Genomic DNA, 13,413 nt, shown 5'->3' on the forward strand with positions numbered 1-13,413 from the left:
CAGCTCCCTAGAGCCTTTGTGCACATGCAGCTTGGTACCTGGACAAGCACCTGCCACAGCTCATTCCCAGCACTCAGAAAATAAACTGGTCCCAAAAAAACACCAACCAAGCTCAGGCTGGAAGCAAAGGGGCAAATGGGGAGGGAAAAGAGAGAAGTTCAGCAGTGTCGCAGGAAGGCCAGGGACAGATACCAGGGCCTGGCAGTGACGTGAGACTTCAGTAGTGGCAAGTTTATTTTTAGCTGTTGGGACAGGGGCTGAGTAACAGTTCTGGACCCTGGGCAGGAGACCAGGTTGCAAATGCCCAGGGTGGGCTGGCAGCCTTGGAGCAATATGGATAATCACAATGGTAACAATGAGTGACTCAGTCATCCGCCTGTGGAGGTGCTGGAGGACACGAGGGTGGAAGAGCTGGCGGCTGTACTGTCAGTATGTCTCCTCTTGGTCCCCTCCCCTACCCAGGACTGCAAAGATTTCACCATTGCTTCTGGTCTAAAAGAATCTTCGGCCCTGGTCGGGATTCTCAGATGGTCACAGCATCGTCCCAATACCCCAAGGATGCCGATTTGATCCCTGGTCAGGGAACATGCAAGAATCAACCAATGAATGCATAAATAAGTGGAACAACAGACTGATGTCTGTCTGTCTCTCTCTCTCTCCACTCCTCCCTCCCTCCTTTCCTCTTCCTAAAAAGTCAATCAACAAATTTTTAAAAGATTTTAATTTAAAAAAAGAAAAAGAATCTTCATAGAGAAAAGCCAAACAGAGAGAAGGCCTGGGCAGAGCGGTGCCCTTTGTCCTCCTCGTGTTCTCTGAGATGAAAAGGCTGCCAAGGTGGCCACGAAGCTTATGCCTTCGGTCACCGCTCCTCGCCTCCCAGGCAACAACTCCCAGAGGAATGCTGGCCATGAGGATGCCTGGAAATGTCCCTTAAGAGTAAGATGCCCTTTCTAGTGACTCTTTAGGACAGCTCAGGTTCCTACCAGAATAAACACACAGCCTGGCTGGTCATGGAGGGAACATTTGTCACAGACAGGGACTGACCTGCTGGACGGCACACAAAGGTGTCCACTGGACCAGAGAATCAAGACCCTGAGAACTCTACACTGCCAACCAAGTCTGACTGCCTGGCGCACGGGGCCTGACAGTCCAGAGCTCCAGGGCTTTTGCCTTGAATGGGCAGGAAGAAGAAAAAAGAGGACCCACATCACCAGGCACCCCTCCTCCTCTTGCTTCTTCAGACTCCCGAGATCCCTCTTACCCAGTCCTATGGGAAAGAAGCGGCACCTGGATGGAAACCCTAATCTCCCGTCAGCTCTGGGAACCAATCTCCAACTCTCACCTCAGAACAGGCCCTGGCCCATGCCGCATCTGCGAGTGAAACAGAAGAACATACCCACGTGGATGGACACAGCCACACACCAAGGCAAAGCCTGACAACCTGGCAGCCCTCGCTCCCTCCCTCAGCAGACACCCCGTGAAGGGCACGGCCTGCACCACCAATCACAGGGGCCATGTTTGGCCCATGACTTCAAATGATAAAAGCATTTCGGATGGGAAGATAAAGAATTCCCCATCTCCACTTTGAGCCACCGCTGCACTAAGATAAGACCCTTCTGTTTTCAATGGAGTGGATCCACAGCCTGTGGTGTGACACAGCCCATCTTCTCTGCTAACCGAAACACTTCCCGAGTGTTCATGCTGCAAGGTATGGGTCCCTTTACTGGCTGGACAGTGATGACAGCTAACTGGACACATGCTGCCCTAGAGCTCAGCATTAAGCTGATCAGAAAAAAAGGGGCATCCATGCTGGCCCAGATACTGCTGATGGTCAGACACAGAGCAAGCTGGCGTGCTATCCCGTCCTCAGCCTCTTGCTTCCAGGGCAGCCTTCCACTGTCCCACACTGCCAGAGCTCGAGGAGCCACTGACCGCCGGACACTGCCAGAGCTCAAGGAGCCACTGACCGCCGGACACTCTGATGTGTACACTAAGGCCTGGGAGGTTTAACTGACCTGCTCAAGGTCACACACTAGCTAGCAGGGCACAAAGACCAAACTTTTTTTTCTTCCTTCTAATCTAGCACATAAAACCCATCATAATGGGCTCACCTCTAGATATTTCTATCCATATAGATCTTAAAATATAAAATTTCAGCATTCCCCTAAAAACTAGAAAATACAGAAAAATCTGATTTGGGTTACATGCCCATCACAGTGGTGCAGTCCCTTCTCTTTACCAGCGTCCCCATTTATATGAAAAATCCCAGGGACCAGTTCGTGCAGCTCGGTTTGCACTGTAGGTCTGCAGCCCCAGTACTACTGCCTCTAACAACCACACCACCAAAGGAGACCAGATCGAGAGGAAGCAGGTCCCAAGGCGTGGCTGTTATGCTGGCACCTGGTAAGACCCTGGACATACCACTCAACCCTTCTGGACCAGCCCAGACTTCTCCTTAGCAAGGGGAAAGGAGTCAAGAAAGATAACGGGGAGAATGGTCAGCTCTGAGGTGTGAGGCATGTCCCTTTACCACTGGGCCTGAAATCATTGCTAAGAGCAACTGCAGCCCCTTCAAACACAAGAACAATTCTGCCTGCCTGTTCACCTCCCCCTGGGACACCTGAAAAGACGAAGTATAGGGGGGAGGGGAAAAGAGAGCCCACGTGACCCTTGGAAGGACCTAAAATAGAGGAGAGGATTCTGTGCCACAAATCCTGTGGCACAGACATCAAACCACGGGGGAGAATCCTGGATCAGAGCACGGAGGGCCACCCGGGCACTGTGAAATGGCTCAGAAGCAGATACCCATGCCCTGTCCTTCCCTGTTGTGCCTGACATTCCTCCTGGCACAGGCTCCAGAGAGAGTGGGTGACAGAAGCCTCGGCCCCCTCCCCAACCCCAAGATTTGGCCAGTTAGCCTCCAGCAGCACTAAAGCGTGGCTCTTCCAGGCCTCAACCTGAATCCCCTGCACCTGCTTCTTAAGTAAAATCACCAGCTGATGATGACACAACTTCTCAGGTCCCAAACAGTCAAAACACTGTAATCATGGATACCAGCACCTTCACCCTCCTGAAGAAGAGCCCCTCATTTCCCAGATACCCACCCCTATCTGGTCCCAAGGCCTGGGGCTGCTTTTCTCCACCCCCACCTCCTGTAAGCCACTGATTCCAGATCTTAGTTGGAGATTATTTTCAAACTCCATCAAAGTCCCAGAATTCACAAGTGAAAAGGGACCACAAGCCAACCGAGCTTTGATCCTGCCTCAGTGGACGCCAAGAGTCCTGCTGTAGGATACAGGGGCCAGAGGCTCAGCAGAGGGACGGGGTCTCTGCAACCTTCCCTCAAAAACCATAAGCCCCTATCTAGCCATTTATAACCTTTCTTTACAACATCCTGTTCACTTACTTCATAGCCCTCAAACCCTTGAAAAGCTGCCTTTAGTACAAAGGTGGCTCAGGTTCAATTCTGAGCCACCAGCCACACTTGCTCCCTACCCACTGATGTCCTGCTCTGCTCTCCTCTCTACTGCTTGGGGCCAACAGCACCATCGCCTCCTGCGGGTCGGCTTGCTCCTCAGAGGCCCAGCAAGGAGCTGTTCTCTGCCCCTTCAGTCCTCAGATTTCCCTGTCTCAACGCTTCTCTATTCCCAAACACACCATTTAACCCCCTAGTCCAGCAAAGTCCCCGGAACCTTCTGTAAGGATGCAACTGTTCTTCTACATGGTTCATTTCAGTAGCCACATGCAGCTACTGAGTACCTGAAATGTTGCTAGCAACTGATTTTTAAATTTTAATTTAGTTTAATTTAATTAATTTTAATTTAAACAACCGCGCATGGCTACTGGTTACCACACTGGACACTGCAGCCCTAGACTACATCTGGAGCCCTAGACTCCAAATCAGTTTCTTGACACCCTTCCCAAATTTTAAGGCCACTTTATGTGTGTGTATCCTCCACACAACACATGGTAGGATACTCAGCAAACTGTTAACCACCTGTAACCATAGTGGATATAAAGAGGCTGGTTTGGTCGGCGAAACTGTCCTCACCGTGTGGCTCCACCCAGCAAACCCCGATTTGGAACACGGCCTGTCACCCAGCCACAGCACCCATCTCACTCCCCAACGGGTGCACATGGGCTGTGCTGGGTAAGACGCTGCTCGTACTGTGGGAATGTGGGAGTTCTGGCCCTCCCTCTGACGGTGTCCAGATCAACCGTGAGAAGTTCCAATCAGATCCTCTTGAGAACGACAAAGGAAGGCACACTGCAGGGACACTGCGTGGTCTGGGGAGGGAGGACCACTGCAGAAAGGACAGCAGAACACACAGCGCCTTGTTTTCTCTGATCTGTGCACTGGAAAGATCCACGGAGGTAAGTGAAGATGGCATTCTATTTTTTGAAAGCATTAACATGTTTCACCTAATCAGAGTCACACAGCAGAGAGGGACAATAATGCCAGCTTTAATTAGATTTGTTCAGCTAATACCGAAGGGTCACCATGTCACAGTGAAGCACGAAACAGCTGAGGAACCCACGGGGAATACAACCAATTACCACTCCAGTGGGTTGAGACCAGGCATCCCTGTCAAAAGAAGTAGTTAACAGAATTCCCATATTCTTGTACAAAAAATAATAATAGATAAGATTTCTATCAAACACTTCCTAAAGGGGAGAGGGGAGTGGTTAAAAAAAAAGGGGGGGGAAAGCTTGTTACCATAGATTCAAAACTCATTGAGCTGCTGAGTTGGTTCATAAACTGCCCCTCGAACTTCAGGGATTACTGCTAAAATGCTGATAAATACCCACCCAGCACCCCCTCGCCCAAGTCGAGAAGGGCCTGCAGTGACAGTGTCACTCCTCATGGAGCTTGAGGGCTTCCGGAGCAGCAGCCAGTCCCAAGCAGCAGCCTGCTGATGACACTGCAGCTACGGAGTGTGAAGAGGCCTGAGACCCAAAGTCAGGTGTCCTGGGTCTAATCCTGCCTCTGCCAAGTGCATGGCTACATTGCCTCTTGCAAGTCTTTGTTTTGGGCCTTACTTTTCTCATCTGCAAAATGAGGGCGTTAGATGAGATGACCTCTCAAGTCCCTTCTGACTCAGAAGTATGAAAGTAACTCAGAACTCAACAGAAACAGCCAGGAGAGATGGTGAGGTGAGGTTCGACCACCTATCAAAAGCATTTACATGTTAGAGATCTCAGGTGGAAGGAGAGAAGCAGCAGAGAGAGTAAGGTGAGATTATTTTTTCTAAGAATTGATTTTACTTTATAGGCTAAGAGGTCCCAGACCATTAACAAGGAGTGAGGCATCTGGGCAGCCTCCACCTCCCATCAACTCTCCAAGCTGTGAAACAGCAGGTAACACAGAACCCCCATCAGGGCCCTGCTCTCTGCCCCAAGTCCCCAGGAACAGCATGACACACTGTACAAGGGAAAGGGCTTTCCCTTTTTCTTCAGGCCACTTCATGATGGGGTGACCCCTCCTGCCCCACCCTCATCTTCCTCCCTTGCTTTATAATCAAAACACTCCAGGTTTTGAAAATCACTTCATTGCTTAGCACCTAAGGTCAAGTTAATCAAGATTCGAGGTCTAGCATCTCTTTGGTGTACGCTGCAACAGGATTCTTTGAAGCAGATTCCCTCCACGGCTGTAATTACGTGTTAGCCAATATTTGGATGTGGAAGTCCTATTCACACTGCCGTGCAGGCTCTGAATGCCTCATCCCTTCTTTCTTCCTCTATTATTACCTTTTTACACAAAGATGTGTGGGTAATCTACAGTTTAACAGTTGAGTCAACTTGTAAGATCTGGGAGCAGACTGCCTGTCAAAGCAGACTCTGACTTCAATCTTTGCCTGCTGCTAAAGTGAGACGGATAAACTATGAGTGGTATTTAAAATACTGCTGGATTTCCCTTTCAGAACTATTCAAAGGGAGAAATTACCCAAATCTCTCTTCTATTAATTACAACAGACATCTTAATTGCCACCCAAAAGCATTTTAGAGGGTAGTCTTGTGTGCCTGTTAAATAGAATAAGGAGAAGTTGAGAGCTTTTGTTCTTAAATACAATATTTCAACTTTTCATGAAAATGAGCAGCCAGTGTCCCCAAACTGCTGATGGATGAAGGCAGATGGTGTCTCAGAGGGGACAGAGGAGCCTCCTGGAAAGAAACGTCTGTCACTTCCTCAACAGTGCAGGTTAACTGTGGTCAAACAGTATTCACTCAACTCTACTCCCCAAGGTCAGGGCCACGGTCAAACAACCACTCCGCCTCTAAGCCCCTAGTTATGAGTGATCTAAGGTGCAAAAAGTATTAAAGTGTTCAAGATACTGATACTGTCCCTCTCCAACAGTCCAACACTAAACAACAATCAAAAGCCCACAGTAACACCTTCAAGTAGAAACCAAAGACCTCTGACAGTGTTGGGGTGAGCTGAAAGCTCTCCCCCAAAAGAAAGGATGAAAGCTGCAAGAAAAAATAATTTATAAAGGGCCTAAAATCTGGAAATTGGACATGCTTGCCCTATACAACCCTGAAGTACACACCAGGGTTTTATTATATCTAATTATATATTCCAACAGTCCCACCCATTACACATATCTGAGTGTTGTATTAATAGCTGAAATGCAGCTAGAGGAGGAAGAGAGAAATACAACACAGGAAGTAATTTTATCCTCCAATCATTAAGACACCCCAGGGGAAACAGGGGTGATGTGTCACCTTTAGAGATACAGTTTGACCTGAAAACCCTCTGAGGAGAAAACCTTTCTGTGACTCTGAACACCGGCTCCCACTGCACTGGGGACCCATCCATCTCATCATACCTCCAAGTCTATACTGTTTAACTTCTGAAGTAGGTGTGCTCACTGAAATCCCCATTCTCCCCCTACAACAAAGGGGAAGGGGACTTCCTCAATTCAAGGATAACGCTCTTTCCCACTGTCCACCAGTGGCCCAATGACTCAAGTGTCCAGGACTCAAGTGGCCACCTCCGGTCTGCGGAATTAGCATTGGGCCAAGCGTGGTTTCCAAACCCAGTTTACAAAGATCAGTGACGCTATGGAAACAGCAGACGCGGCGCCGCGAGCCTGCTGCCCTCCCATCTGGAGCCTCACAGGCATGGAAGGTAAGAGGGCGCCTGCACTCAGATCAAAACAATCCCTCCTTCCCCCGGAGGGGGCGGTGGCCCCGCGGAATCCCCAGGCTTGCACCTACCTCCGGCGCCGGCGCGCGCCTAGGCGGCCCAGCCGCACTCGAGAGGCCCAGGGAAGTGAAATCACACATTCCGGCTCCCAAATAAGGAGCGAGGCTAAATAAACCTCTGAGATCCGACTTCTCCAAACCAACCGACCAACCAGCTCAATGAGTAATGGGCCTTTTGTGCCCACAGAAAGAAAGGAAGGAGGGAGGAGAGGATGGGGAACCACAACCCCGGAAAATCACTTCCTCGAGACGCGGTGAAATTAGCAGAAGTGGTCCCGGAGCCAACCGTTCAGACTCGGCTGGATCCCGCTCAAACCCCAAAATGGCAGAGTCCCCAAGAGTCGGGTCCCTGCCACTCACACCTGAGGTGACCGGAAACGCAGTCTCCGCGGCGTGGTCCGCCCCTACCTGACCTTCTCTCTGCCCCCGCCACCGCCGCGCACTTGCTCCCCCACCCCAGCTCAGACCCACCGGGCCGCGGCCCCGGCACCGGGTCGCAGCAAAGAGTCCGCGCGGTCTCCGAGCGACCGCAGCGCACCGGCCGCTCTAGAGCGCCCGGAGGTTGTCCCTGGGTGCTCCCCTCTGCCCGTCCATCCCTTCCCCGGCCCCCAAACCTACTTTTAGGGCGAATTTTTCCTGGGTCCTCTTGTTGAAGATCTGCAAAACTTTCCCGTTGATGCCCAGCCCCAGCACCTGGGTGGTGACCTTGTAGTCGTCGATGATGGCGTTCTTCTTGATCTGTAGGCTTGACTTGACATGGAACTGGGGGAATTGCTGCGGGGGCTGCGGCGGCGGTTGGGACGGGGCGGGGGGCTGCGGCGGCGGCGGCGGCGGGGTGGGGAATAGCACCGGCGGGGTCTGGCCCTGGGATTTGGACAGCATGGTGCCCGGAGACGCGGGAGCAGAGGCAAGAGGGCCCCCGGCCGCCCCCTCCTCCGGCTCCGGACAGGGTCCCCGCCACCCCCCGCCCGGCGACGAAGTTTGCTCCGGGCTGGAGCCGGCTTCCCCGGCCGGGCCCGGCTCCAGGCTCGGCGGGTCGCGGGGCTCCGTGGGTCCCGCCGTGCGCCGCTGGCGCCCACCGGCCCTGCTCTCTCCCTTCCACCCTCCCCCCGGGGGCCTGGCGCCCGGTGGAACGCTGGATGGCGGGGGCCCAGCCGGGGGGAAGCGGCCGCGCGACAAACTACCCAGCCCCTGGGCCGGCGGCCGCGTCACAGCCTTGTCTGCGTCCGGGGCCGGTCCTTAAAGGGGAGGGTCGGAGGGGGCAGGGCTTGAGGAGGGGGGCGGGGCCTGCAGGAGGCGTGGGCGTGGGGAGGGGCTGGCCTTAAAGGGAAGGACAGAAGACCAATAAAGCGTGGGGGGCGGGGCGGGGACCGGGAGGAGAAGCCGAGAAATCCTGGTTCTTAATTAGTCAGGCCCACGCAAAGGGAAGGGGGAGGCGTATGAAAGTAGCTGCATAGTTCAGATAGAAAATCCACTTTTCTACAATTGTCTAGCTCTTAGCACCGACCAATTGGGAGATGAAGGTGTATTTTGAAGGAGGTTGACTAGGAAACATCTGCTGAATGAGACCTCAGGGTGGAGCTAGATAGGTGTGAAGCAAATATTAGCTCTGACTTTTTCATTTCATTTCTCATATATTTGTTTTTCAGTAAAGACTTGCTTAACTTTGAACAACTGAGTAATTATACCTTTGAACCTTTTTTTCACATAAATTAGTTTTCAATAAGGGTACAGGGTGGGAAGAGGATGGGTTGACCTTCAGATGGCCTGAATTCGGGGAGCCCTCACCACCTAAGTAAGCTGTGTGATCCTGAGCGAGCGGCTGCTCCTCTCTCTCACTGGAAGAACAGCAATACCTTTTCATAGGGCTGCTGAGAGAATTGGGTAAGACGGTGTAACAGACAGGAAGGTCTGGTGAATAGTTTTTGATTTCCAATGTGGAGAAGTTGACCCTGAACCTGCAGCCATGAGGAGAAGTGGTATTTTTTAAATTATTATTAAGAGAGGGAGAGAACATCAATGTGTGAGTGCCTCTTGTGCTCCCCCAACTGGGGACCTGGCCCACAACCCAAGCATGTACCCTCACCAGGAATCAAACCAGCTACCCCCTGTTTCACAGACCCAAGCTCAATCCACTGAGCCACACCAGCCAGGGTGGAAGTGGGTATTTTTGAAGAAGCGGAGCTCCAGTCCAGGTTGGCCCTATGTCTCTGAAGAAGATAGTAAGGATCCAGCTGGACCTATAGCAGTAGCCCACATCAGAGCAGGGGACTGGAGAGGCCATAAATGTACACTGTAGAAGTCCTCTATACATATTTCTGATGCATTCAGTGATGATTATTAAACACATCCCTGCTGACCTGCTCCCCCCTCTGACTAGTAGAGCAATTGAGAAATAAGACAAAGGAACCAGACAGGCAAAGACAAAACCTCATCTTAAGTACTGATAAGGCCCAATTATAGAGTGGGGCATGACCTACGGCCACACATGGCCCCTAATATATCTCTCCAGCACTGCAGAACCCCCTTGTCCAGGGAGATGCAGCTTAGGAAGAAAGAGAGAAGAATATCCAGGGGATGGGGGGCTTCGGGACTGAGGCAAGGCAGGTAAGGTGTGAGGAGGTAGAATGAAAGGCAGAACTTGCCCTCCCAGCACATCCCTTCCTAGGACAAGCAGGGCTCTGTCCAGGGGCCAAAGAGAGAAGCAGTTCCCCTGATACAAATATCTGCTTTTTTCAAGCAGAGTTAATTTAGTGCACACATTGACTGAGTACAAGGTGCCACACTCAGCCTTGTGGTGGTGGATGGCATTATTCTGTGGAGAAGAAGACAGACAGGTGGCTGTGGACAGCTTGGGGAGAATGGCACAGATACACGTCTGGGAGACAGGGCAGAGGGATCCACCATTGCCAGCAGGAACCGGAGCTTTTACCTATACTAGAGGGTAAATGCAGTTACCCAAAACCCTGACCTTCAAAGACAAAGAGACTGCCAGAGGCCACAGAGGTCAGAAGACAGCTCACCTTTATCTCACCAGTTCCACCATGTTGCTGTCACCTCCTCAGGCACTCGTGGGAGGCACCCACAGACTGAGATAAAGATGCCATGATAGGGTCGGGGGTTTGCCGGGTGGCAAAGCTCCGGTTGCTCAGTGTCTTTCTTAGCTGATAGGAGGTCAGGGTCCGGGCCTGCTCAGGGCTCTGAGTTGGCCTTTTTTCCTGTGCAGAGTGTCACTGGAGGCTTCCTACTGCTTGACACTGAGTCGTCTCCCACTTCTATCCCCAAGGCTAGAAAGACAATAAGCTCTTTTAGCCCTTTCAGAGGTAGCCAGGAACCATGGAAAGAGAACAGAATTTAGACAAATGACCTGAATTCAAGTCTGTCCTCAAATTGAGTTTGCCTTGAGCAAGCCATTTATCCTTTTTTTGCCCCTAAAAAAAGTGAGAAAAATAACAAAATCTACTTTAAGGGCTGAGTGGGAGTTAAATGAGATGGTTTTACAAGAACTCTTCAGCCCTGGCTGGTATGGCTAAGTAAATTGAATGCCAGCCTGCAAATCAAAAGGCTGCTGGTTTGATTCCCAGTCACAGCACAAGCCTGAGTTGAGGCCCAGGTCCCTGACTGGGGGTATGTGAGAGGCAACCAATAGATGTATTATTCCTTACACACATCTATTGTTTTTCTCCCCCTCTCTTTCTCCCTCCCTTCCCCTCTCTCTAAATATAAATAAATAAAATCTTTTAAAAATCTATAAATTATAAAGTGTAAATTATCACGAAACGGTCAATGTTATCATTATTGAGGCGTTGCTGGCTTGCTCCTCTGCTTTGTGCCCACTGCCTGGGAATCTGTCCCTGATACCAAATCCGCCTGCCTGCCTAGCTGGGGCTCTGGGAAAGTGCTGAAGCTCAGTAACAGGAAAAACTGGACAGCTGAAACCCAGCTGGGGACTCCTCCTGGAGTTACATGTCCGTTAGGCCTGGGGGCACACAAGGACTCTAAGGGCTTACACACAGTGTATAGAGATTACATAAATTTCACATAACACCCAGGAAACACACAGGCATGTGAAAACACACATATAAGCACCATATTACTGACATGCAACAGACACAGAATAAAGGCCTCATGGATGAATAACTAGGGAGTGAGACGAGCTAAAGAAAGAAGCAGTAGGCGAGAGATGTAGTCTTAAACCCCACTCCAGTACTGATTAGCCATATGACCTCACAAAAGTCACTTGCTCTCTTTCTTATCTGTAAAAAAATTAAATAAGGATAAAATAAAATATTTTCCCTTAGGACAGAGAAGTCGGAAGTCCTATAACATCAAACTCAATCATCTGTAATGAACTACTTAAACAGTTTTTCTGTTTGTGCAGAAGCCCTTTAAAAGTTAAGTCTATAAAAATAGAAAGTACTATTTTATGTCAGGCAAAATTGTACACACAAAGACAACTTAAAGACCTCAAGTGCATAGTATTGGATTAATTATAATCCTTGATTCATGACACACCCTCATCATTGGATCATTGACCCATGTGTCACTGCTTTTATTTAATTATTCTTTTTAATAATGCAAGAAGCATCTACAAATCCATTACCCAAAATTAAAACTAGACTTTGACAATAACATACATCTAACTAGGTGGTCCCTTCATCCCCCTCCAACCTCCCTGCTTCCCCAGTCAAAGATAACAGTTATCTTGAGTCCAAGGGTAATGATTCCCTTACTTTCCTTTTATCTGGTCTTATTTTGTAAGGACACATTAGAGACATAGGTGTCTGGCCTTCAAAAGAAATGAAGATCAGAATGTCTTAAAAGGGAGAGGGATAAGGGCGACTTGATGAGCAAGATGAGGTTCACAGAAGGAAATATCTTGTCATTGTTTCTCATGGTGGTGGTGATAATGATGATGATGTCCATGAGGACTGAGGGCTAACTCTGCGGCCAAACCTGTGCTCAGCCCTCCACCTGCATCATATCATTTAAATCTCAAAAGATCTGTGACAGATTGCTACCTGCTTGGGCCAATACTTGTTTTCCCCTCTGTGATAGTAAAGAACCTCCAATGTTTAGCTAAGCATGTAACTACCTGGAATAAAAATTACATTTCCCAGCCTCCATCACAGCTGGCTGTGTTCATGAGATTGAATTTGAGCTAATGGCTTGTAACTGAACATGGTTGAAGGGAAGAATGAGTTCCTTCTTTACATTCTCTTTTCTTTTTCCCAATGGCTGGAATGAAAATTTAATGGCTGGAGCTTGAGCAGCCATCTTGGTTTATGAAGTGGAAGCCACAAGTTGAGGATGACAGAGCAAAATGATAGAAGAAACCTATTCTTAAGGAGCATGGATTCATCTTATCAGCCCTAAACCACTTACCCAGACTTTAAAAAAGAGAAATAAATGTTCTTGTTACAGTAACTGATATACTGTTTTCTATCATTCACAGCCAAACCATATCCTATTACACAACCTTATGAAGTATGTACTGTTATCCTTGTTTATTTCATAAATGAGAAAACCGAGTCTTAGAAAAATTAAGTAATTTTTCTAGGGTCACGTGGCTAGCAAAGGACAGAACTCAGGTCTTTCTGACCCAAAGTTCATTCCTGCTCCCCACTCTGAATCCCGAACAGCATACACCCACATATTCTTCTTGATGTCAGGAATACAGTATGTGCCACTTCTAGGCAGGAATGGCCGAAAGAGCTATGAGGTATAAACTTACATTTTAGATGAACTTTAAATCTCCTACATTCCAATTTCCATTAGGAAATTAGATAAACTTGTATAAACTTGTGTTAATTTGCATGTCTGGGTTATGTTATAGGACAAATCATGAATCCATGACAATGTCTATTCTCCAAGCTCTCCCCGCCCGCCTTCACACCATTGGGAAGTGAAAATCCTCTGTTTAACTATGATGTGGCACTATGAATGAATGACAGAGGGTAGAAATCTACCGAGGCGAACTTGGAAGTTTTCAGGGATATGCCCTTGAAGGGACAGGCTCTTCCACTGGCTGCTGGACATGCATATGCACACATAAAGCGGTCTTCGTATCTATTGTCTTTTAGTACATCGGACAAAACAATGCAGAAGGGAACATGAGTCACAGAAAAAGTCTGTCTACTGAAAACTCACTCTTGGAAAGAAACGTGACTTTAGGCCAGGGGGAGAGAAGCAGTCTTCATGTCATAA

At 49.2% G+C, this 13,413-nt stretch overlaps 1 protein-coding gene across 2 annotated transcripts in view; it reads right to left on the reverse strand.

Moving 5' to 3' along the window:
* MAPKAPK2 (MAPK activated protein kinase 2) overlaps window positions 1-8,430 on the reverse strand; it is a 43,510-nt gene extending 35,080 nt beyond the window's left edge. For both annotated transcript variants that reach the window (XM_053667962.1, XM_053667961.1), the window contains exon 1: window positions 7,825-8,430. In XM_053667962.1, coding sequence (XP_053523937.1) covers window positions 7,825-8,088 — 264 coding nt within the window. In that variant the 5' untranslated portion in view covers window positions 8,089-8,430. The remainder of the gene's footprint in view (window positions 1-7,824) is intronic.
* Window positions 8,431-13,413: the final 4,983 nt, after the last annotated feature.

Source organism: Artibeus jamaicensis, unplaced genomic scaffold, assembly GCF_021234435.1.
Source record: "Artibeus jamaicensis isolate MK-2021 breed Jamaican fruit bat unplaced genomic scaffold, CSHL_Jam_final contig_475, whole genome shotgun sequence".
NCBI lineage: Eukaryota > Metazoa > Chordata > Mammalia > Chiroptera > Phyllostomidae > Artibeus > Artibeus jamaicensis.